Source organism: Salmo salar, chromosome ssa13 (genome assembly GCF_905237065.1).
Source record: "Salmo salar chromosome ssa13, Ssal_v3.1, whole genome shotgun sequence".
Lineage (NCBI taxonomy): Eukaryota > Metazoa > Chordata > Actinopteri > Salmoniformes > Salmonidae > Salmo > Salmo salar.
Window position 1 is genome coordinate 101375991 of NC_059454.1, and position 27022 is coordinate 101403012.

General features: G+C 44.0%; 1 protein-coding gene across 2 annotated transcripts in view; it reads left to right on the top strand.

Annotated features, from left to right (window-relative positions):
- Positions 1 to 24378: 24378 nt before the first annotated feature.
- The window catches only part of LOC106568428 (SH2 domain-containing protein 3C), a 116783-nt gene continuing 114139 nt past the window's right edge, over positions 24379 to 27022 (top strand). For both annotated transcript variants that reach the window (XM_045692534.1, XM_045692535.1), the window contains exon 1: positions 24379 to 24618. In XM_045692534.1, the coding sequence (XP_045548490.1) occupies positions 24597 to 24618 (22 nt within the window). In that variant the 5' untranslated portion in view covers positions 24379 to 24596. The remainder of the gene's footprint in view (positions 24619 to 27022) is intronic.

Below are 27022 nucleotides of genomic sequence, written 5' to 3' on the forward strand. Positions count from 1 at the left end.
ATATAGGATGGTGTGTACAGACAGTATGTACAGTAGTTATATAGGATGGTGTGTATGGACAGTAGTTATATAGGATGGTGTGTATGGACAGTAGTTATGTAGGATGGTGTGTATAGACAGTATAGACAGTATTTATATATAGGATGGTGTGTATGGACAGTAGATATATAGGATGGTGTGTATGGACAGTATAGACAGTAGTTATATAGGATGGTGTGTATAGACAGTAGTTATATAGGATGGTGTGTACAGACAGTATGGACAGTAGTTATATAGGATGGTGTGTATAGACAGTATAGACAGTAGTTATATAGGATGGTGTGTATAGACAGTAGTTATATAGGATGGTGTGTATAGACAGTATAGACAGTAGTTATATAGGATGGTGTGTATAGACAGTATAGACATTAGTTATATAGGATGGTGTGTATAGACAGTATAGACAGTAGTTATATAGGATGGTGTGTATGGACAGTAGTTATATAGGATGGTGTGTAAAGACAGTATAGACAGTAGTTATATAGGATGGTGTGTATGGACAGTAGTTATATAGGATGGTGTGTAAAGACAGTATAGACAGTAGTTATATAGGATGGTGTGTATGGACAGCAGTTATATAGGATGGTGTGTATAGACAGTAGTTATATAGGATGGTGTGTATAGACAGTAGTTATATAGGATGGTGTGTATAGACAGTAGTTATATAGGATGGTGTGTATAGACAGTAGTTATATAGGATGGTGTGTACAGACAGTATGGACAGTAGTTATATAGGATGGTGTGTATAGACAGTAGTTATATAGGATGGTGTGTATGGACAGTAGTTATATAGGATGGTGTGTATGGACAGTAGTTATAAAGGATGGTGTGTATAGACAGTAGTTATATAGGATGGTGTGTACGGACAGTAGTTATATAGGATGGTGTGTATGGACAGTAGTTATATAGGATGGTGTGTATGGACAGTAGTTATATAGGATGGTGTGTATGGACAGTAGTTATATAGGATGGTGTGTACAGACAGTATGTACAGTAGTTATATAGGATGGTGTGTATGGACAGTAGTTGTATAGGATGGTGTGTATGGACAGTAGTTAAGTAGGATGGTGTGTATAGACAGTATAGACAGTAGTTATATAGGATGGTGTGTATAGACAGTATAGACAGTAGTTATATAGGATGGTGTGTATGGACAGTAGATATATATAGGATGGTGTGTATGGACAGTAGTTATATAGGATGGTGTGTATAGACAGTATAGACAGTAGTTATACAGGATGGTGTGTATAGACAGTAGTTATATCGGATGGTGTGTACAGACAGTATGGACAGTAGACATATAGGATGGTGTGTATAGACAGTATAGACAGTAATTATATAGGATGGTGTGTATAGACAGTAGTTATATAGGATGGTGTGTATGGACAGTAGTTATGTAGGATGGTGTGTACAGACAGTATGGACAGTAGTTATATAGGATGGTGTGTATAGACAGTATGGACAGTAGTTATATAGGATGGTGTGTATGGACAGTAGTTATGTAGGATGGTGTGTATAGACAGTATAGACAGTAGTTATGTAGGATGGTGTGTATAGACAGTATAGACAGTAGTTATACAGGATGGTGTGTATGGACAGTAGATATCTAGGATGGTGTGTATGGACAGTAGTTATATAGGATGGTGTGTATAGACAGTATAGACAGTAGTTATATAGGATGGTGTGTATGGACAGTAGTTATATAGGATGGTGTGTATAGACAGTAGTTATATAGGATGGTGTGTATAGACAGTAGTTATATAGGATGGTGTGTATAGACAGTAGTTATATAGGATGGTGTGTACAGACAGTATGGACAGTAGTTATATAGGATGGTGTGTATGGACAGTAGTTATATAGGATGGTGTGTATGGACAGTAGTTATATAGGATGGTGTGTACAGACAGTATTTACAGTAGTTATATAGGATGGTGTGTATGGACAGTAGTTATATAGGATGGTGTGTATGGACAGTAGTTATGTAGGATGGTGTGTATAGACAGTATAGACAGTAGTTATATAGGATGGTGTGTATCGACAGTATAGACAGTAGTTATATATAGGATGGTGTGTATGGACAGTATAGACAGTAGTTATATAGGATGGTATGTATAGACAGTAGTTATATAGGATGGTGTGTACAGACAGTATGGACAGTAGTTATATAGGATGGTGTGTATAGACAGTAGTTATATAGGATGGTGTGTATAGACAGTATAGACAGTAGTTATATAGGATGGTGTGTATAGACAGTATAGACAGTAGTTATATAGGATGTGTGTATAGACAGTATATACAGTAGTTATATAGGATGGTGTGTATGGACAGTAGATATATAGGATGGTGTGTATGGACAGTAGTTATATAGGATGGTGTGTATAGACAGTAGTTATATAGGATGGTGTGTATGGACAGTAGTTATATAGGATGGTGTGTATAGACAGTAGTTATATAGGATGGTGTGTATAGACAGTAGTTATATAGCATGGTGTGTATAGACAGTAGTTATATAGGATGGTGTGTATAGACAGTAGTTATATAGGATGGTGTGTACAGACAGTATGGACAGTAGTTATATAGGATGGTGTGTATAGACAGTAGTTATATAGGATGGTGTGTATGGACAGTAGTTATATAGGATGGTGTGTATGGACAGTAGTTATAAAGGATGGTGTGTATAGACAGTAGTTATATAGGATGGTGTGTATGGACAGTAGTTATATAGGATGGTGTGTACAGACAGTATGGACAGTAGTTATACAGGATGGTGTGTACAGACAGTATGTACGTAGTTATATAGGATGGTGTGTATGGACAGTAGTTATATAGGATGGTGTGTATGGACAGTAGTTATGTAGGATGGTGTGTATAGACAGTATAGACAGTAGTTATATAGGATGGTGTGTATAGACAGTATAGACAGTAGTTATATAGGATGGTGTGTATGGACAGTAGATATATATAGGATGGTGTGTATGGACAGTAGTTATATAGGATGGTGTGTATAGACAGTATAGACAGTAGTTATAAAGGATGGTGTGTATAGACAGTAGTTATATAGGATGGTGTGTACAGACAGTATGGACAGTAGTTATACAGGATGGTGTGTATAGACAGTATAGACAGTAGTTATATAGGATGGTGTATAGACAGTAGTTATATAGGATGGTGTGTATAGACAGTATAGACAGTAGTTATATAGGATGGTGTGTATAGACAGTAGTTATGTAGGATGGTGTGCACAGACAGTATGGACAGTAGTTATATAGGATGGTGTGTATAGACAGTATGGACAGTAGTTATATAGGATGGTGTGTATGGACAGTAGTTATATAGGATGGTGTGTACAGACAGTATAGACAGTAGTTATATAGGATGGTGTATATAGACAGTATGGACAGTAGTTATGTAGGATGGTGTGTACAGACAGTATAGACAGTAGTTATATAGGATGGTGTGTATAGACAGTATAGACAGTAGTTATGTAGGATGGTGTGTATAGACAGTATGGACAGTAGTTATATAGGATGGTGTGTACAGACAGTATGTACAGTAGTTATATAGGATGGTGTGTATAGACAGTAGTCATATTCCTTTAATTTGCAAGTGGTTGAATCTATCTCACTTTAGAAAGTAGTCGAGCTAGCGAAACAGCGCCCCCTCTGTCTAACTCTATATAGACCATTAATCCGATGCTATCTGGCCAAAAATAGTATGACATGCCATAGTTTTTTTGGCCAGACAGCATCAAATACATGGGCTACACATACTGAGACAGAGGGGAACTGTTTCGATCACTCGGATGCTTTATCTGAGATGTGTCTTTCTGTTTTTTTTTTTATTATATTTTATTTGGACAGGCACGGAGGTACGGTAGGGCTGGCCCTCTAAGGCATGTCCATAACGCTGGTCCTACTCCTCCCACCCCGTCGTCCCTCCTCCATCCTCTTCTCTTCCTCCTCCTCCTCCCACCCCCTCTTCCCTCCTCCATCCCCTTCTCCTCCTCCGCCACCTCCTCCTCCTCCCACCCCCTCTTCCTGCCACCTCCTCCTCCTCCTCCTCCCACCCCATCTTCCCTCTTCCCGCCTCCTTCTCCTCCTCCTCCTCCCACCCCCTCTTCCCTCTTCCCTCCTCCATCCCCTCTCCTCCTCCGCCACCTCCTCTTCCTCCCACCCCCTCTTCCTGCCACCTCCTCCTCCTCCTCCTTCCACCCCATCTTCCCTCTTCCCTCCTCCTCCTCCTCCTCCTCCTTCCACCCCATCTTCCCTCCTTCATCCCCTTCTCCTTCTCCACCTCCTCCTCCCCTCCTCTGTCTCTATCACATTGGTTCTGTGATTGATTCTCATGGTGAGGGGAAGGCTCATACGTCAGACTTTATTAGATATTACCGCTCACACAAGCTGTAGTGTGTATATATATATATATAGTGTATATATATGTATATTTATCTGTAGGTATATACCAGCCGAACTCTTAGAAAACCCAATAAAACACACAAACGAAAACCTGAAAAAAAAAGCATTGGATTCCAAGAATAGGTGTGTGTGTGTGTGTGTGTGTGTGTGTGTGTGTGTGTGTGTGTGTGTGTGTGTGTGTGTGTGTGTGTGTGTGTGTGTGTGTGTGTATGTGTGTGTGTGGTGTGTCTTTGTGTTGTCATATTGATGGACCTACTGGGAGTAGGTAATAGATGCAAACACATACCCAGGTTGTTACGTTGTTCCCAGAGAGCGCAGGTGTGTTTGTGTGTTTCAGCTATCCTTCTTCCTGCTTCTTGCGTGGGAGGCAGACAGAATAGACCAGAACAGTGTCAGAACGGTGACACTCCTGCCCGATATGGAGCCGTCAATCAGGTCCTGTCTGCTGGCTGGCTGATAACAACCTGTTCACACACACCTCTCTCCAACATTTCTCCTCCCCCTTGTCACCTCACTGACTCATGCACAAACACAACCACAATACCCTCACAGCATGTTCATGTTGGTGCACACATGTTAACATAGCCTACCGTAATGAGAGATCATTTATAGATCCATATGATGCATCATTAAACATTGTACATCAAACGTCATTAAACGCTGTCCCAAATGAAATCATATTCCCTATTTAGTACACTACTTTTGACCAGGCCGCAGAATGTTTCACCTTATTAGGGAGTCATTCATTGTGTGCTCATATGTAATTAAGGGCTGTTTATAATCCTAATGTATCTGTAATTCCCTGTTTAAACATGTACGCACTCATTGGGAACCTGATTCGTTTCCTCAGTGTACATTGACATTAGCTGTATTCTCATGTCTTCTGTAATAAAGATGGCACAGATTCTGAACTTTGATCAGGACTATTCTAAATGTGATCTGCCTCCATTCTACATCAGATAGTTTTAAAAACAAAAAAACAAGACAATCAAATAGGGTTCAATAGCGCAAGTTAATTGCATGAAAAAAATGTATAAATCATCATGACATTATGAGCTACTTAGTGCCTTTGTTGTCACGGAAAATATCAGAGTTAGCAGTCCAAACGCATACAGGCTGTTCTGAAAGTATTAAGGCTGGCTGGAACACAGAGAACGAATGCAGGACCTTGTTACTATGAATACGGCTATCTACTTAGATCTCTGCTGTCACCTGCTGTTCATTTGGATTACTGCAAGTGAAAAACAGAGCTTTCTCTACGCCTCAAATTGAACAGAAGAAGCCAGCCACACACACCTGACATACAGAGCCTTCAGAAAACAAATATGTATACCCCTTGACTTTTTACAAATTGTGTTGTGTTACAGCCTGAATTTAAAATTGAGTAAATTTAGATGTTTTTGGTCACTGGCTACACACTATACCACATAATGTCAAAGTAGAATTCTTTTACAGATTTATAAAAAATGAAAAGCTGAAACGTCTCGAGTCAATAATTATTCAACCCCTTTGTTACGGCAAGCTTAAAAAAGTTCAGTAGTAAAAATCTGTTAACATGATTTTTTAATGACTACCTCATCTCTGCACCCCCCACAAACAATTATCTGTCAAGTCCCTAAGTTGAGCTGTGAACTTCAAACACAGATTCAATCACAAAGATCAGCGAGGTTTTCCAATGTCTCGCAAAGAAGGGCACCTATGTGCAGAGGTGGAAAAAGTACCTCTATTGTCTAACTTGAGTAAAAGTATAGATACCTTAATAGAAAGTTACTCAAGTAAAAGTGAAAGTCAGCCAGTAAAATACTACTTGAGTAAAAGTCTAAAAGTATTTGGTTTTAAATATACTTAGTGTGTCAAAAGTAAATGTAATTGCCAAAATATACTTAAGTATTAAAAAATACAATTAAGAGTATAAATCATTTAAAATTCCCTATATTAAGCAAACCAGATGGCACCGTTTTCTTGTTTTAAAATGTATGGATAGCCAGGGGCACACTCCAACACTCAGACATTATTTACAAAAGATGCATTTGTGTTTACTTAAGTAGTTTTTGGGGGTATCTGTACTTTACTTTGCTATTTATATTTTTGACAACTTTTACTTCACTACATTCCTAAAGAAAATATTGTACATTTACTTCACTACATTCCTAAAGAAAATATTGTACTTTTTACTCTATATGTTTTCCCTGATACCCAAAAGTACTAGTTACATTTTGAAAGCTCAGCATGACACTAAAATTGTCAAATTCAAGCACTTATCAAGAGAACACATGTTCATCCCTACTGCCTCTGACCTGGCAGACTCACTAAGTTTTTTTACTAAGTATTTTACACCACTGCCAATCGGTAGATGGGTATAAAAAAAAAGCTGACATTGAATATCCCTTTGAGTATGGTGAAGTTATTAATTACATTTTGGATGGTGTATCAATACACCCAGTCACTACAAAGATACAGGCTTCCTTCCTAACTCAGTTGCTGGAGAGAAAGGAAACCGCTCAGGGATTTCACCATGGTGACTTTAAAACAGTTACAGAGTTTAATGGCTGTGATAGGAGAAAATTGAGGATGGATCAAGAACATTGTAGTTACTCCACAATACTAACCTAGTTGACAGAGTGAAAAGAAGGAAGCCTGTACAGAATAAAAATATTCCAAAACATGCATCCTGCTTGCAACAAGGCACTAAAGTAATACTGAAAAGCAATTAACTTTTTGTCCTGAATACAAAGTACCACTCTCTATATTTTCAAGCATAGTGGGGGCTGTATCATGTTAGGGGTATGCGTGTAATCATTAAAGACTGCAGAGTTTTTTAGGATGAAAAAGAAACGGAATAGAGCTAAGCAAATGCAAAATCATGTTTCATTATTAGTATTATTAATCCAAGATGGCGTAGCAGTCAGACGTCTTTTGTCCTCGTCTTGTCGTGTCCCGTGTATATATCTTTTTTATATTTTTGGCTCGAGGGGGTACTCAACTGGCCTCTACATCGCGACAATCCCTGAATGCCCATCCGATAGCCGCGGCCCGCTAGCTCCTAGCTGTCTAGAGCATATTGGACTGTTAGCTGTATAGATCCATCGACCAATTTCTTGGGCCAGTATACCTATACCTATTTTGCCAATTGGAATTGGACCCCTCTGCTATTTGGAACCCTACTAATCCATCACGACTGGTCTATTGACGTCACCACACGCGGAGGCCAAAACAGACTTTCCTCCATCGAGATGTCCCTCTAAGGCCCTTCTGCTAGCCCCGGTCTGCTAGCTTGCTAGCCCCGGCCTGCTAGCTGTCTGAATCGCCGTGTCTCCAGCCAGCCCAACCACTCACTGGACCCCTATTTATCACCCGGCCACGCATGCCTCTCCCTAATATCAATATGCCCTGTCCATTACTGTCCTGGTTAGTGATTTTTGTGTTATTTCACTGTAGAGCCTCTAGCCCTGCTCAGTATGCCTTAACCTACCATTTAGTTCCACCTCCCACATATGCGGGGACATCACCTGGTTTAAACGTCTCTAGAGACAATATCTCTCTCATCATTACTCAAAGCCTAGGTTTACCTCCAATGTACTCACATCCTACCATACCTCTGTCTGTACATTATGCCTTGAATCTATTCTCTCACGCCCAGAAACCTGCTCCTTTTACTCTCTGCTCTGAACGTACTAAACGACCAGCCCTGATAACCTTTAGCAGTACCCTCATCCTACCCTTCCTCTGTTCCTCTGGTGATGTAGAGGTTAATCCAGGCCCTGCAGTGCCTAGCTCCACTCCTACTCCCCAGGTGCTCTCATTTGTTGACTTCTGTAACCGTAAAGGCCTTGGTTTCATGCATGTTTTTAACATTAGAAGCCTCCTCCCTAAGTTTGTTTTATTCACTGCTTTAGCACACTCTGCCAACCCGGATGTCCTAGCCGTGTCTGAATCCTGGCTCAGGAAGTCCACCAAAAGCCCTGAAATTTCCATCCCTAACTATAACATTTTCCGACAAGATAGAACTGCCAAAGGGGGCGGTGTTGCAATCTACTGCAGAGATAGCCTGCAGAGTTCTGTCTTACTATCCAGGTCTGTACCCAAACAATTCGAGCTTCTACTTTTAAAAATCCATCTTTCCAGAAACAAGTCTCTCACTGTTGCCGCTTGCTGTAGACCACCCTCTGCCCCCAGCTGTGCCCTGGACACCATATGTGAATTGATTGCCCCCCCATCTATCTTCAGAGCTCGTGCTGCTAGGTGACCTAAACTGTGACATGCTTAACACCCCGGCCATCCTACAATCTAAGCTTGATGCCCTCAATCTCACACAAATGATCAATGAGCCCACCAGGTACAACCCCAAATCGGTAAACACGGGCACCCTCATAGATATCATCCTAACCAACTTGCCCTCTAAATACACCTCTGCTGTTTTCAACCAAGATCTCAGCTATCACTGCCTCATTGCCTGCATCCGTAATGGGTCTGCGGTCAAACGACCACCCCTCATTACTGTCAAACGCTCCCTAAAACATTTCAGCGAGCAGGCCTTTCTAATCGACCTGGCCCGGGTATCCTGGAAAGATATTGACTGTATCCCGTCAGTAGAGGATGCCTGGTTATTCTTTAAAAGTGCCTTCCTCACCATCTTAAATAAGCATGCCCCATTCTAAAAATGTAGAACCAGGAACAGACATAGCCCTTGGTTCTCTTCAGACCTGACTGCCCTTGACAGCACAAAAACATCCTGTGGCATTCTGCATTAGCATCGAACAGCCCCCGTGATATGCAACTTTCAGGGAAGTTAGGAACAAATATACACAGGCAGTTAGGAAAGCAAAGGCTAGCTTTTTCAAGCAGAAATTTGCATTCTGTAGCACAAACTCAAAAATGTTCTGGGACACTGTAAAGTCCATGGAGAATAAGAGCACCTCCTCCCAGCTGCCCACTGCACTGAGGCTAGGAAACACTGTTACCACTGATAAATCCACTATAATTGAGAATTTCAATAAGGATTTTTCTAAGACTGGCCATGCTTTCCACCTGGCTACCCCTACCCCGGTCAACATCCCTGCGCTCCCCACCGCTACTCGCCCAAACCTCCCCCACTTCTCCTTCACCCAAATCCAGATAGCTGATGTTCTGAAAGAGCTGCAAAATCTGGACCCCTACAAATCAGTCAGGCTAGACAATCTGGACCCTCTCTTTCTAAAATTATCTGCCGAAATTGTTGCAACCCCGATTACTAGCCTGTTCAACCTCTCTTTCGTATCGTCTGAGATTCCCATAGATTGGAAAGCGTGTCTCCCCCTCTTCAAAGGGGGAGACACTCTAGACCCAAACTGCTACAGACCTGCTACAGTCTTCGAAAGCCAAGTTAACAAACAGATTACCGACCATTTCGAATCCCACCGTCCCTTCTCCGCTATGCAATCTGATTTCAGAGCTGGTCATGGGTGCACCTCAGCCACGCTCAAGGTCCTAAACGATATCATAACCGCCATCGATAAGAGACATTACTGTGCAGCCGAATTCATTGACCTGGCTAAGGATTTCGACTCTGTCAATCACAACATTCTTATTGGCAGACTCAACTGCCTTGGTTTCTCAAATGATTGCCTCGCCTGGTTCACCAACTACTTCTCTGATAGAGTTCAGTATGTCAAATCGGAGGGCCTGTTGTCCGGACCTCTGGCAGTCTCTATGGGGATGCCACAGGGTTCAATTCTCGGGCCGACTCTCTTCTCTGTCTACATCAATGATGCCGCTCTTGCTGCTGGTGATTCTTTAATTCACCTCTACGCAGACGACACCATTATGTATATCTCTGGCCCTTCTTTGGACACTGTGTTAACAAACCTCCAGATGAGCTTCAATGCCATACAACTCTCCTTCCGTGGCCTCCAACTGCTCTTAAATGCAAGTAAAACTAAATGCATGCTCTTCAACCAATCGCTGCCCGCACCTGCCCGCCTGTCCAGCATCTCTACTCTGGACGGTTCTGACTTAGAATATGTGGACAACTACAAATACCTAGGTGTCTGGTTAGACTGTAAACTCTCCTTCCAGACTCACATTAAACATCTCCAATCCAAAATGGCATCCTATTTCGCAACAAAGCATCCTTCACTCATGCTGCCAAACATACCCTCGTAAAACTGACCATCCTACCGATCCTCGACTTTGGCGATGTCATTTACAAAATAGCCTCCAACACTCTACTCAACAAATTGGATACAGTCTATCCCAGTGCCATCCATTTTGTCACCAAAGCCCCATATACTACCCACCACTGCGACCTCGTTGGCTGGCCCTCGGTTCATACTCGTCGCCAAACCCGCTGGCTCCAGGTCCTCTACAAGTCTCTGCTAGGTAATTCCCCGCCTTATCTCAGCTCGCTGGTCACCATAGCAGCACCCACCTGTAGCACGCGCTCCAGCAGGTATATCTCACTGGTCTCCCCCAAACCCAATTCTTCCTTTGGCCACCTCTCCTTCCAGTTCTCTGCTGCAAATGACTGGAACGAACTGCAAAAATCACTAAAACTTGAGACTCTTACCTCCCTCACTAGCTTTAAGCACCAGCTGTCAGAGCAGCTCACAGATCACTGCACCTGGATAGCTCATCTATAAATAGCCCATCCAATCTACCTCATCCCCATACTGTATTTATTTATTTATCTTGCTCCTTTGCACCCCAGTATCTCTACTTGCACATTCATCTTCTGCACATTCTACCATTCCAGTGTTTAATTGCTATATTGTAATTACTTTGCCACCATGGCCTATTTATTGCCTTACCTCTCTTATCCTACCTCATTTGCAAATGCTGTATATAGATTTTTTTCTTCTGTGTTATTGTTTGTATGTTTGTTTATTTCATATGTAACTCTGTGTTGTATGTGTCGAACTACTTTGCTTTATCTTGGCCAGGTCGCAAATTAGAACTTGTTCTCAACTAGCCTACCTGGTTAAATAAAGGTGAAATAAAATAAAATAATTGTTTTTTTTTTACAAATGTTAGAATTCTTCTAACAAAGCAATTAAGGCAAAGCAAAGCAAAGCAATTAAGTGTTATGTTTGGGACAAATCCAAAACAACACATTACTGAGTAACACTGCATATTTTCAAGAATGGTGGTGGCTAGACAGAGTTAACCCACTGTTCCTAGGCCGTCATTGAAAATAAGAATTTGTTCTTAACTGACTTGCCTAGTTAAATAAAGGTAAAATAAAAATAAAAAAGACTGGGGAGTTTTTCATAATAAAAAATACACGGAATGGAGGTAAACACAGGTGAAAGTCCTAGGGGAAAATCTGTTTTAGTCTGCTTTCCACCAGACACTGGGTGATGGATTCAATCAAATTCAATCACATTTATTTATAAAGCCCCTCTTACATCAGTTGATGTCACAAAGTGCTGTACAGAAACCCAGCCTAAAACCCCAAAAAGCAAGCAATGCAGGTGTAGAAGCACGGTGGCTATCAGCCAGAAGAGGACTGGCCACCCCTCATAGCCTGGTTCCTCTCTAGGTTTCTTCCTAGGTTTTGGCCTTTCTAGGGAGTTTTTCCTAGCCACCGTGCTTCTACACCTGCATTGCTTGCTGTTTGGGGTTTTAGGCTGGGTTTCTGTACAGCACTTTGAGATATCAGCTGATGTAAGAAGGGCTATATAAATACATTTGATTTGATTTGATTTGGCTAGGAAAAACTCCCTAGAAAGGCCAGAACCTAGGAAGAAACCCAGAGAGGAACCAGGCTATGAGGGGTGGCCAGTCCTCTTCTGGCTATGCCGGGTGGAGATTATAACAGAACATGGCCAAGATGTTCAAATGTTCATAGATGACCAGCAGGGTCAAATAATAATATTCACAGTGGTTGTAGAGGGTGCAACAGGTCAGCATCTCAGGAGTAAGTCAGTAAGTACGTTGATCATTCAGAGTATCTCTACAACTCCGGCTGTCTCTAGAGAGTTGAAAACAGCAGGTCTGGGACAGGTAGCATGTCCGGTGAACAGGTCAGGGTTCCATAGCTGCAGGCAGAACAGTTGAAACTGGAGTAGCAGCACGACCAGGTGGACTGGGGACAGCAAGAAGACATCAGTCCAGGTAGGCCTGAGGTATGGTCCTAGGGCTCAGGTCCTCCGAGAGAGAAAGAAAGAAAGAAAGAAAGAAAGAAAGAAAGAAAGAAAGAAAGAAAGAAAGAAAGAAAGAAAGAAAGAAAGAAAGAAAGAAAGAAAGAAAGAAAGAAAGAAAGAAAGAAAGAAAAAGAGAGAGAATTAGGGAGAGCATACTTAAATTCACACAGGACACCGGATAAAACAGGAGAAATACTCCAGATATAACAGACTGACCCTAGCCCCCCGACACATAAACTATTGCAACATAAATACTGGAGGCTGAGACAGGAGGGGTCGGGAGACACTGTGGCCCCGTCCGACAATACCCCCGGACAGGGCCAAACAGGCAGGATATAACCCCACCCACTTTGCCAAAGCACAGCCCCCACACCACTAGAGGGATACCTCCAACCACCAACTTACCATCCTGAGACAAGGCCGAGTATAGCCCACAAAGATCTCCGCCTCGGCACAACCCAAGGGGGGGCGCCAACCCGGACAGGAAGTTCACGTAAGTGACTCAACCCACTCAAGTGATGCACCCCTCCTAGGGATAACATGGAAGAGCACCAGTAAGCCAGTGACTCAGCCCCTGTAATAGGGTTTGAGGCAGAGAATCCCAGTGGAGAGAGGGGATCTGGCCAGGCAGAGACAGCAACGGAGGTTTGTTGCTCCAGTGCCTTTCCATTCACCTTCACACTCCTGGGCCAGACTACACTCAATCATAGGACCTACTGAAGAGATGAGTCTTCAATAAAGACTTAAAGGTTAAGACCGAGTCTACGTCCCTCACATGGGTAGGAAGACCATTCCATAAAAATGGAGCTCTATAGCAGAAAGCCCTGCCTCCAGCTGTTTGCTTAGAAATTCTAGGGACAGTAAGGAGGACTGCGTCTTGTGACCGTAGCGTACGTGTAGGTATGTACGGCAGGACCAAATCGGAGAGATAGGTAGGTGCAAGCCCATGTAATGCTTTGTAGGTGTCACAGCTGTCTTCAGGAAAGGACCAAAATGCAGCAGAGTTAGTGTTCGTCATCTTGAATTTAATAGAAAGAACACTATAACAAAAACAAACTGAGAAAACTGACAGCCAACAGTCCTGTCAGGTGCAACCACACTAAACAAGAAACAATTACCCACAACCCCAAAGAAAACACACACACTCCTATATAGGACTCCCAATCAAAGGCAACTCAACACACCTGCCTTCAATTGGGAGTCCTAATCACCAACACAACCATTCACACACACAAAACCCCTGCCACATCCTGAACAAAACTAATCCAATTGCTCCCTCTGCTGGTCAGGATGGGACAGTACCCCCCCTCAAGGTGCAGACCCCGTAATGCACCTTACAAAAAGAAAACACAACAAAAAATCCCCAACACCCCAACAAAACCAATAAACAATAACCCCTAAACAATAAGGGAGGGAAGGGAGGGTGGCTGCCATCAACGACGGCACTGTGCTACACCCTCCCTCCCCAACCCACCTATCCTGGAGGTGGCTCAGGTGCGGGACGTGGACCTCTCTCCACCTTCGGCATCGCCCACTTCGGTGGTGCCAATAGCTGCGCCGGGCAGACGGGCCACTCGGGCTGACCCTGGCAGACGGACCACTCGGGCTGGGCCGGAGACAGGCGGGCCACTCGGGCTGGGCCGGAGGACAGGCGGGCCACTCGGGCTGGGCCGGAGGACAGGCGGGCTACTCTGGTAGACCCGGAGGACAGGCGGGCCACTCTGGTAGACCCGGAGGACAGGCGGGCCACTCTGGTAGACCCGGAGGGCAGGCGGGCCACTCTGGTAGACCCGGAGGGCAGGCGGGCCACTCTGGTAGACCCGGAGGGCAGGCGGGCCACTCTGGTAGACCCGGAGGGCAGGCGGGCCACTCTGGTAGAACCGGAGGGCAGGCGGGCCACTCTGGTAGACCCGGAGGGCAGTCGGGCCACTCTGGTAGACCCGGAGGGCAGTCGGGCCACTCTGGTAGACCCGGAGGGCAGTCGGGCCACTCTGGCAGATCCGGAGGGCAGTCGGGCCACTCTGGCAGACCCGGGCAGTCGGGCCACTCTGGCAGACCCGGGCAGGCGGGCCACTCTGGCAGACCCGGGCAGTTTGGCCACTCTGGCATCTCCGGGCAGTCGGGCCACTCTGGCATCTCCGGGCAGTCGGGCCACTCTGGCATCTCCTGACTGGCAGGCAGCTCTGGCAACTCCTGACTGGCAGGCAGCTCTGGCGACTCCTGACTGGCAAGGCTGGGCTGACACACTAGACGCCTGATGCGTGGGGCTGGTACTGGACGTGCCAGCCTGGAGACATGCACCTCCATGCTAGTGCGGGGAGCTGGCCTGGGGCTCCATTCTTGCCCTGCAAAACTACCCTTGTGCCCCCCCCAAAAAAATTATTGGGGCTGCGTCTCGAGTTTACTAAACTCTTCCATCGCCCTGGAAACGCTCCTCCTTAGCTCTGCCCACGTCCATCCTTCCTCCTCGTTCCTCTGCTGCTTGGTCCTGGTTTGGTGGGTAATTCTGTCACAGCTGTCTTCAGGAAAGGACCAAAATGCAGCAGAGTTAGTGTTCGTCATCTTGAATTTAATAGAAAGAACACTATAACAAAAACAAACTGACAAAACTGACAGCCAACAGTCCTGTCAGGTGCAACCACACTAAACAAGAAACAATTACCCACAACCCCAAAGAAAAACACACACTCCTATATAGGACTCCCAATCAAAGGCAACTCAACACACCTGCCTTCAATTGGGAGTCCTAATCACCAACACAACCATTCACACACACAAAACCCCTGCCACATCCTGACCAAAACTAATCCAATTGCTCCCTCTGCTGGTCAGGATGTGACAGTAGGTTAGCAGTAAAACCTTGAAATCAGCCCTTGCCTTTACCTAGAAATCAGCCCTTGAATTCACCGTTCAGCAGAACAATAACCTAAAACACAAGGCCAAATATCACTGCCTGATATGACAACAAGGCACAGCAGAGGGTAGTGCTTAAGCCCCAGTACATCACTGGGGTCAAGCTTCCTGCCATCCAGGATCTCTACACCAGGTGGTGTCAGAGGAAGGCCCTAAAAATTGTCAAAGACTCCAGCCACCCTAGTCATAGACTGTTCTCTCTGCTGCCGCACGGCAAGCTGCACCGGAGCGCCAAGTCTAGGTCCAAGAGACTTCTAAACAGCTTCTACATCTAATCAAATGGCTACCCAGATTTGCATTGCCCTCTTTTACGCTGCTGCTACTCTCTCTGTTATTATCTATGCATAGTCACTTTAATAACTCTACCTACATATTACCTCGATTACCTCGACTAACCGGTGCCCCCACACATTGACTCTGTACCGGTACCCCCTGTATATAGCCTCACTATTGTTATTTTACTGCTGCTCTTTAATTATTTGTTACTTTTATTTCTTTTTTTTCTTTTTTTTCTTCTTAAAACTGCATTGTTGGTTAAGGGCTTGTAAGTAAGCATTTCACTGTAAGGTCTACTACACCTGTTGTATTTGGCTCATGTGACAAATACAATTAGATTTTATTTTATTTGAAATATACACTGAAGTTGCTTACCAAGAAGATAGTAAATGTTCCTGAGTGGCCGAGTTACTGTTTTGACTTAAATCTACTTGAAAATCTATGGCAAAACCTGAAAATGGTTGTCTAGCAATGATCAGCAACCAATTTTACAGGCAAATGTTGAACAATCCAGGTGTGGAAAGCTCTTGGAGTCTTACCCAGAAAATATCCCAGCTGTAATCGCTGCCAAAAGGTGCTTCTACAAATTATTGACTCAGGGGTGTGAATACTTATGTCAATAAGACATTTCTGTATTTAATTTTCAGTAAACATGCAAACATTTCTAAAAATATGTTTTCAATTTGTCATTAGGATATATTTGGTGTAGATGGGAGAGATTATTATTTGTTTTAATACATTTTGAATTGAAGCTGTAACACAAAATGTGGAATAAGTCAAGAGGGATGAATACATTCTGAAGGCACATGCAGGAAACTAAATCAGAAACTAAGTAACGTCCTGACTCAATCAATCATTCAATCAATCAAATGTATTTCTAAAGCCCTTTTTATATCAGCAGATGTCACAAAGTGCTTACAGTATATAATATTTGGTGGATGATTAAATTGATGAATTTGTTCAACTAAATGTTTGCTTGGTATACCTGCAGTCATTTTCGGAACAATGTTGGTACAGAAGATAGGCTACTGTTTCTTCTATGTGTGTCACGTCCTGACCAGCAGATGGAGCTAGTGTTTTAGTTTTGGTCAGGACGTGGCAGGTTTGTGTTTGTTAAATGTTGGGTTGATGATTGGGACTTCCAATTGAAGGCAGGTGTGTATAGTTGCCTTTGATTGGAAGTCCTATATAGGTGTGTGTGTTTGTCTTTGGGGTTGTGGGGAATTGTTCTGTGTTGAGCCTATGCTTTGCCAGACTGTTCGTTGGTTGTTCGTTCATTCTCATGGTTTGTTATTTTGGCATTCATTTTGATAGTGAATAAAAGTCAAGATGAGCCTGCACATACCTGCTGCGTTTTGGTCCTCTTCTCTCCAGTACGACATTTTTAAGGATGAGTACAACTTATTGTATGACAGAATTCCCCACCAAAAAAGGACCAAGCAGCGGAAGAAGGCTAGCGAGGTAAGGGAGACCGAGAGGCACCCCCAATAATTTTTTAGGGGGGGGCACAAGGGCTGTTTGACGGGGCAAGAGCTGCCCGCCAGTCAACAGTCGCCAGAGCTGCCCGCCAGTCAACAGTCGTCACCAGAGCTGCCCGCCAGTCAACAGTCGTCACCAGAGCTGCCCGCCAGTCAACAGTCGTCACCAGAGCTGCCCGCCAGTCAACAGTCGTCACCAGAGCTGCCCGCCAGTCAACAGTCATCACCAGAGCTGCCCGCCAGTCAACAGTGGTCACCAGAGCTGCCCGCCAGTCAACAGTGGTCACCAGAGCTGCCCGCCAGTCAACAGTCGTCACCAGAGCTGCCCGCCAGTCAACAGTCGTCACCAGAGCTGCCCGCCAGTCAACAGTCGTCAGAGCTGCCCGCCAGTCAACAGTCGTCAGAGCTGCCCGCCAGTCAACAGTCGTCAGAGCTGCCCGCCAGTCAACAGTCGTCAGAGAGGTCAGACTGCGCTGAACTGCCGGAGTGGCCAGACTGCGCTGAACTGCCGGAGTGGCCAGACTGCGCTGAACTGCCGGAGTGGCCAGACTGCGCTGACCTGCCGGAGTGGCCAGACTGCCCTGACCTGCCGGAGTGGCCAGACTGCCCTGACCTGCCGGAGTGGCCAGACTGCCCTGACCTGCCGGAGTGGCCAGACTGCCCTGACCTGCCGGAGTGGCCAGACTGCCCTGACCTGCCGGAGTGGCCAGACTGCCCTGACCTGCCGGAGTGGCCAGACTGCCCTGACTGTCCCGAGTTGCCAGACTGCCCCGACTGTCCCGAGTTGCCAGACTGCCCCGACTGTCCCGAGTTGCCAGACTGCCCCGACTGTCCCGAGTTGCCAGACTGCCCCGACAGCCTGGAACGGCCTGCACCTGAGCCACCTCCAGGATAGGTGGGTTGGGGAGGGAGGGTGTAGCACAGTGCCGTCGTTGACGGCAGCCACCCTCCCTTATGGTTTAGGGGTTATTGTTTGTTGGGTTTTTGTTGGGGTATTGGGGATTTTCTTGTTTTTCTTTTTTAGGTGCATTCCGGGGTCTGCACCTTGAGGGGGGGTACTGTCACGTCCTAGTGTTTTAGTTTTGGTCAGGACGTGGCAGGTTTGTGTTTGTTAAATGTTGGGTTGATGATTGGGACTTCCAATTGAAGGCAGGTGTGTATAGTTGCCTTTGATTGGAAGTCCTATATAGGTGTGTGTGTTTGTCTTTGGGGTTGTGGGGAATTGTTCTGTGTTGAGCCTATGCTTTGCCAGACTGTTTGTTGGTTGTTCGTTCATTCTCATGGTTTGTTATTTTGGCATTAATTTTGATAGTGAATAAAAGTCAAGATGAGCCTGCACATACCTGCTGCGTTTTGGTCCTCTTCTCTCCAGTACGACATTTTTAAGGATGAGTACAACTATTTTTATGACAATGTGTATCTATCTACAGTAGTATATCTGGGTCAGCTACTTTGCTCTTCACACCTCAGTCTTTGATAACACCACCAGGCAGCCACCACAGAGGAAGTCACAGTCCCACCCTCAGCCAAACCCAACAGGAAGTGAGATATGAAATCTTAGTGTCATTTCAGCTCTTAAAAACTTTCACAACATGTTTCTCTTTATTTGGCATAGTTTCTTCATATTTCCATAGGGGGAATACAAAACGCCCTAAACAAATACCTCACTGCATTTGTTTTGGTAAATGTGCATGCTAATAATTTATAATGTAATAGACGCCATGTACAGGAATGTCCCACATACCATTGGACACAATGTTCATATTATATCCTTATTATATCCTATATCCTAGGACCAGATAAGGTATACTGTAGCTGACTTGTATGTGTCAGATTGATGGGCCTAGGACCAGATACAGTATACTGTAGCTGTCTTGTATGTGTACAAACGGTGCCTCTACAATTCACTAGTGGTCCCAAACTCCCAGGATGAAATAACAACAAGAGCTCAGAGTCATCAGACCAGAGATCTGATAGGCAGCTGGGGCTTTTAGCTTCATTAATAGATAACTCATTATTAACTATCAGTCTATCGGCAAAGGTCTCACATGCCAGCCTGGTCTCGTAGACTAAATCAAATCAAATAAAATGTATTTATATAGCCCTTCGTACATCAGCTGATATCTCAAAGTGCTGTACAGAAACCCAGCCTAAAACCCCAAACAGCAAGCAATGCATGTGAAAGAAGCACGGTGGCTAGGAAAAACTCCCTATGAAAAACTCCCTAGAAAGGCCAAAAACCTAGGAAGAAACCTAGAGAGGAACCAGGCTATGAGGGGTGGCCAGTCCTCTTCTGGCTGTGCCGGGTGGATATTATAACAGAACATGGTCAAGATGTTAAAATGTTCATAAATGACCAGCATGGTCAAATAATAATAATCATAGTAGTTGTCGAGGGTGCAACAAGCACGTCCGGTGAACAGGTCAGGGTTCCATAGCCGCAGGCAGAACAGTTGAAACTGGAGCAGCAGCACGGCCAGGTGGACTGGGGACAGCAAGGAGTCATCATGCCAGGTAGTCCTGAGGCATGGTCCTAGGGCTCAGGTCCTCCGAGAGAAGAAAGAAAGAGAGAATTAGAGAGAGCATATTTAAATTCACACAGGACACCGGATAAGACAAGAGAAATACTCCAGATGTAACAGACTGACCCTAGCCCCCCGACACATAAACTACTGCAGCATAAATACTGGAGGCTGAGATAGGAGGGATCAGAAGACACTGTGGCCCCATCCGATGATACCCCCGGACAGGGCCAAACAGGCAGGATATAACCCCACCCACTTTGCCAAAGCACAGCCCCCACACCATTAGACGTAACATAGTAAATGTAAATCACTACAGGTGTTTATCATCCCAGCTTGGTCTCATAGACTAGATGTAACATAGTAAATGTAAATACGGGACCCTCAAATTACTATGATATGTTAGGTTTGGTATGGTTACATAAGACAGATGGATACTTAAGGCAAAACCGAAAGTAGGGTGGTTAGTTGTAGTGGATGAGTGGGCGTATAAAGCGAACGTCTAGCAACCCAAAGGATGCAACTTTAGAAACGTTTCAACTACTTACTACTTTTTAACTACTTTAAAACGACTTAACATGTTAGTTACCCCTTCCCCTAACTCTTTTAGTTAACCCTCCCCCTAACTGTAACCCTTCCCCTAACCCTAAACCATGTTAGTTAACCCTTCCCCTAACCCTAAACCCTTTTAGTTAACCCTTCCCCTAACCCTAACCTTAACCCTTTAACCTAACTCCTAAACGTGAGCCTATCCTTAAGCCTAACCCCTAGCCTAGCCCAGTGTTTGCCACCTAGCCACCTAGCTAGAATTCGTAACATATAATACATTTAGCAAATTCTTAACATAATACGAATTGTAATTCGAAACATATGTGGACACCTGCTCGTCGAACATCTCATTCCTAAATCATTGGCATTAATATGGAGTTGGTCCCCCCTTTGCTGCTATAACAGCCTCCACTCTTTTGGGAAGGCTTTCCACTAGATGTTGGAACATTGCTGCAGGAACTTGCTTCCATTCAGCCACAAGAGCATTAGTGAGGTCGGGCACTGATGTTGGGTGATTAGGCCTGGCTCGCAGTCGGTGTTCCAATTCATTCCAGAGGTGTTCGATGGGGTTGAGGTCATGGCTCTGTGCAGGCCAGTAAATTTCTTCCACACCGATCTCGACAAACCATTTCTGATTGGACCTCGCTTTGTGCACAGGTGCATTGTCATTCCGTTATAGAAAAGGGCCTTCGCCAAGCTATTGCAACAAATCTGGAAGCACAGAATTGTCTAGAAATGTAATTGTATGCCGTTGCATTAACCTCTCTAGGGTCGGCGGGACGAAATCGTCCCACCTACTCAACAGCCAGTTGAATCCCGTGGCGCGTTATTCAAATACCTTAGAAATGCTATTACTTCAATTTCTCAAACATATGACTATTTTACACCATTTTAAAGACAAGACTCTCGTTAATCTAACCACACTGTCCGATTTCAAAAAGGCTTTACAACGAAAGCAAAACATTAGATTATGTCAGCAGAGTACCCAGCCAGAAATAATCAGACACCCATTTTTCAAGCTAGCATATAATGTCACATAAACCCAAACCACAGCTAAATGCAGCACTAACCTTTGATGATCTTCATCAGATGACAACCCTAGGACATTATGTTATACAATACATGCATGTTTTGTTCAATCAAGTTCATATTTATATCAAAAACCAGCTTTTTACATTAGCATGTGACGTTCAGAACTAGCATACCCCCCGCAAACTTCCGGTGAATTTACTAAATTACTCACGATAAACTTTCACAAAAAACATAACAATTATTTTAAGAATTATAGATACAGAACTCCTCTATGCACTCGCTATGTCCGATTGTAAAATAGCTTTTCGGTGAAAGCACATTTTGCAATATTCTAAGTAGATAGCCCAGCATCACAGGGCTAGCTATTTAGACACCCACCAAGTTTAGCCCTCACCAAAGTCAGATTTACTATAAGAAAAATGTTATTACCTTTGCTGTTCTTCGTCAGAATGCACTCCCAGGACTTCTACTTCAATAACAAATGTTGGTTTGGTTCAAAATAGTCCATAGTTATGTTCAAATAGCCTCTGTTTTGTTCGTGCGTTCAAGACACTATCCGAATGGTAAAGAAGGGTGACGCGCACGATGCATTTCGTGACAAAAAATTATAAATATTCCATCTAAATATTCCATTACCGTACTTCGAAGCATGTCAACCGCTGTTTAAAATCAATTTTTATGCCATTTTTCTCGTAAAAAAGCGATAATATTCCGACCGGGAAAGCGTGTTTAGGTTCAAAGAGAGAGAAAATAAAAACATGGGGTCGACTCGTGCACGCGCCTCAGTCGCATTGTCCTCTGATAGAGCACCAAAAGCACTAATGTTTTTCAGCCAGTGGCTGGAATTACATCATTCAGCTTTTTCCCGCCTTCTGAGAGCCTATGGGAGCCGTAGGAAGTGTCACGTTACAGCAAAGATCCTCAGTTTTCATTAAAGAGAGCCAAGAAGAACAAGAACTTGTCAGACAGGTCACTTCCTGTAAGGAATCTTCTCAGGTTTTTGCCTGCCATATGAGTTCTGTTATACTCACAGACACCATTCAAACAGTTTTAGAAACTTTAGGGTGTTTTCTATCCAAAGCCAATAATTATATGCATATTCTAGTTTCTGGGCAGTAGTAATAACCAGATTAAATCGGGTATGTTTAATCTGAGAAGATTCCATACAGGAAGTGCCCTCTCTGACCATTTCTTAGCCTTCTATAGGCTCTTTATGGAAAACAGAGGATCTCTGCTGTAACGTGACATTTTCTAAGGCTCCCATAGGCTCTCAGATGGCGCCAGAATGGGGAATGATGACTCTGCAGTCCCTGGGCGGAAAACAGTAGGGGATTTGGAAAGTGGTCGATCTGAGAACAATGACACAGGCCCGCGCGTGCACGTGAAGACACCATTTTCTTCTTTCAGTATTTCAACGAAAACGTCTCCCGGTCAGAATATTATTGCTATTTTACGAGAAAAATCGCCTAAAAATTGATTTTAAACAGCGTTTGACATGCTTCGAAGTACGGTAATGGAATATTTTGAAATTTTTTGTCACGATATGCACCGGCGCGTCACCCTTCGGATAGTGTCATGAACGCAAGAACAAAACGCCGCTATTTGGATATAACTATGGATTATTTGGAACCAAAACAACATTGGGTGTTGAAGTAGAAGTCCTGGGAGTGCATTCTGACGAAGAACAGCAAAGGTAATCCAATTTTTCTTATAGTAAATCTGAGTTTGGTGAGTGCCAAACTTGGTGGGTGTCAAAATAGCTAGCCATGTTGGCCGGGCTATCTACTCAGAATATTGCAAAAATCGGACACCGCGATTGCATAAAGGAGTTCTGTATCTATAATTCTTTAAATAATTGTTATGTTTTTTGTGAACGATTATCGTGAGTAATTTAGTAAATTCACTGGAAGTTTCGATGGTATGCTAGTTCTGAACGTCACATGCTAATGTAAAAAGCTGGTTTTTGATATAAATATGAACTTGATTGAACAAAACATGCATGTATTGTATAACATAATGTCCTAGGAGTGTCATCTGATGAAGATCATCAAAGGTTAGTGCTGCATTTAGCTGTGGGTTTGGTTTTTGTGACATTATATGCTAGCTTGAAAAATGGGTGTCTGATTATTTCTGGCTGGGTACTCTCCTGACATAATCTAATGTTTTGCTTTCGTTGTAAAGCCTTTTTGAAATCGGACAATGTGGTTAGATAAAGGAGAGTCTTGTCTTTAAAATGGTGTAAAATAGTCATATGTTTGAAAAATTGAAGTTTTGGGATTTTTGAGGAGTTTGTAATTCGCGCCACGCTCTATCATTGGATATTGGCGAGGTGTTCCGCTAGCGGAACATCTAGATGTAAGAGGTTTTTAAGGCCAGATTGTTCATCAATATGTTCTAATGTTCATAGATGACTAGCAGGGTCAAAAAGTAATCAAAGTGGTTGTAGAGGGTGCAAAAGGTCAGTACTTCAGGAGTAAATGTCAGTTGGCTTTTCATAGCCGAGCGTTGAGAGAGAGAGAGAGAGAGAGAGAGAGAGAGAGAGAGAGAGAGAGAGAGAGAGAGAGATGGACGGCCGGGACAAGGTAGCACATCCGGTGAACAGGTCAGGGCTCCATAGCTGCAGGCAGAACAGTTGAAACTGGAGCAGCAGCACGACTAAGTGGACTGGGGACAGCCAGGAATCATCAGGCCAAGTTATCCTAAGGCATGGTCCTCAGGTCCTCCGAGCTCTATGACTACCTGTCAGCAACGGGTGTAGCTGAAATAGCCAAATCCACTCATTTGAAGGGGTATCCACATACTTTTGTATATATCGTGTATTATACGAATTGGGTGATGGACATCCACAAATTAATACATACCATACGAAATGCATCATATCATACAGGCAGCACTAGCAGTCTTCTTCTGTATAGCCTTAATACTGTTTCAAGCTCCTCTCTCACCTCTCTATCACCTCCTCCTCCCCACTGCCCAACACAGGAAGCACAGAGGTCTGTTTACACAGCTAGCTTCTAATGCATGCATCTCCACATCTGCCCCGTGGAGCGGAACTGAACTGTGTCGGCTAGAGGAGTGGTTGGTTCCAGCTCCAGATCTCCAGTCAGTAGCTCTCTTCCCCCCCAGCCAGTCAGTAGCTCTCTTCCCCCCCAGCCAGTCAGTAGCTCTCTTCCCCCCCAGCCAGTCAGTAGCTGTCTCCCCCTTTCTTCCCCCCAGAAGTTGGACATCATCCCACCACCCCACATCCACAACATGAGCGGAAAACGGAAACTGAGTGAGTAGCCTATGATGTGTGTGTAGTACCACTTTAGTGTGTGTGTGTGTGTGTGTGTGTGTGTGTGTGTGTGTGTGTGTGTGTGTGTGTGTGTGTGTGTGTGTGTGTGTGTGTGTGTGTGTGTGTGTGTGTGTGTGTGTGTGTGTGTGGAAAGTGACGATTCACGTTAATCGCAAACTAAATTTACCTCTATTATGATTATGTCACGTTGGTGACAGGACAGCAGCTCTGTTTGACGAGCCACCTGTCATTCGTCTCACTAGTCTCATGCAAATATAGCGATAGACAACATATCTACAGTGTCTATGTCTTCATCTATCTTTTTAGACTGACCTAGATAAGGCTTTCTCGCTGATAAATAAATGAATAGGGACATGCTAAAAAATGCACTTCTCCAGATCTAGCCTGCTACAAGGAGGTGCTATAGCTACACGATTACAATAACATGTGTCATGGCGACTATAGACCACGTAGCAGGGACAACGACTCAACACCATGGACATCATATACTGCATTATAATGTATAGCTTATATATGATAGGCTATTTCTGGTCCTAAGTCCTGACATATACCTCAGCCTGGTTTAAAGGAGAACATTTCTGATGAGGTGTATTTCTGTACTTCACTGAGGGGAAGAGGAGGGGGAAGTATGAAAATACCACACACACACACACACACACACACACACACACACACACACACACACACACACACACACACACACACACACACACACACACACACACACACACACACACACACCAACTGCAGCACACACAGGAAACACTTCAGTTTCATCAGTTATCAGGCCCTTTTTGAATGTGCTCTTTACGTCACAGAGGAGAGATAGTAGGTAAGATATCACAGTTGCAAAAGTCATGGTACATAATTCTCCTTTACTGTGTGGCCAGTGCCTCTGAGGACAAAGTATAGACCAACCCAGTAGTTTATTTCTCATCCTCCTGTTCACAGCACTGGCTGCCCTGTCTATATCAGAGTCTGTTTTATATTTAGCTCTGCTGGTTCTGTAACTGTCAGAGTCTTCTCGGGTTAATGGTCTGGACAGAAACACAAGAGTCTAGAGAAAGTTCAGAGAATAACGGTTATTACTGTAAAAGTTAGTAGCCTACCTTTCTGAGATCACATGTATCCAAAAGCAGGCAAAGCCTCCCTTTTTTTGCTCAATAAGAAGAGCATACAGCGCCTTCAGAGACTATTCAAACCCCTTGATTTATTCCACATGTTGTTGTGTTACAGCCTGAACTCAACATGGATTACATATGTTTTTTTCTCACCCATCCACAAACAATACCCCATAATGACAAATAGAAAACATGTTTTTAGAAATGTTAGCAAATGTATTGAAAATGAAACACAATAATAACTAGGGTACATACAGTGCATTCAGAAAGTATTCAGACCCCTTCCCCTTTTCCACATTTTGTTACATTACAGCCTTATTCTAAAATGGATTACATTCATCTTTTCCTCATCAATCTACACACAATACCCCATAATGACAAAGCGAAAAAAGGTTTTAAGAAAAGTTTGCATATTCATAAAAACCAAAAAACAGAAATACCTTATTTACATAAGTATTCAGACCTTTTGCTATAAGACTAAAAATTGAGCTCAGGTGCATCCTGTTTCCATTGATCATCCTTGAGATGTTTCTATAACTTGATTGGAGTCCACCTGTGGTAAATTCAATTGATTGGACATAATTTGGAGAGACACACACACACCTCTCTATATAAGGTCCCACAGTTCACAGCGCATGTCAGAGCAAAAACCAAGCCATGAGTTCGAAGGAATTATCAGTAGAGCTCCGAGACAGGATTGTGTCGAGGCACAGATCTGGGGAAGGGTACCAAAACATATCTGCAGCATTGAAGGTCCCCAAGAACACAGTGGCCTCCATCAATATTAAATGGAAGAAGTTTGGAACCACCAAGACTCTTCTTAGAGCTGACCGCCCAGGCCAAACCGAGCAATCGGGGGAGAAGGTCCTTGGTCAGGGAGGTGACCAAGAACCCGATGGTCACTCTGACAGAGCTCCAGAGTTCCTATGTGGCGACAGGACAACATTCCAGAAGGACAACCATCTCTGCAGCACTCCAGGAATCAGGCCTTTATGGTAAAGTAATCAGATGGAAGCCACTCCTCAGCAAAAGGCACATGACAGCCCGCTTGGAGTTTGCCAAAAGACACCTAAAGGACTCTCAGACCATAAGAAACAAGATTCTCTGGTCTGATGAAACCAAGATTGAACTCTTTGGCCTGAATGCCAAGTGTCACGTCTGGAGGAAACCTGGCACCATCCCTACAGTGAAGCATGGTGGTGGCAGCATCAGGCTGTGGGGATGTTTTTCAACGGCAGGGACTGGGAGACTAGTCGGGGTTG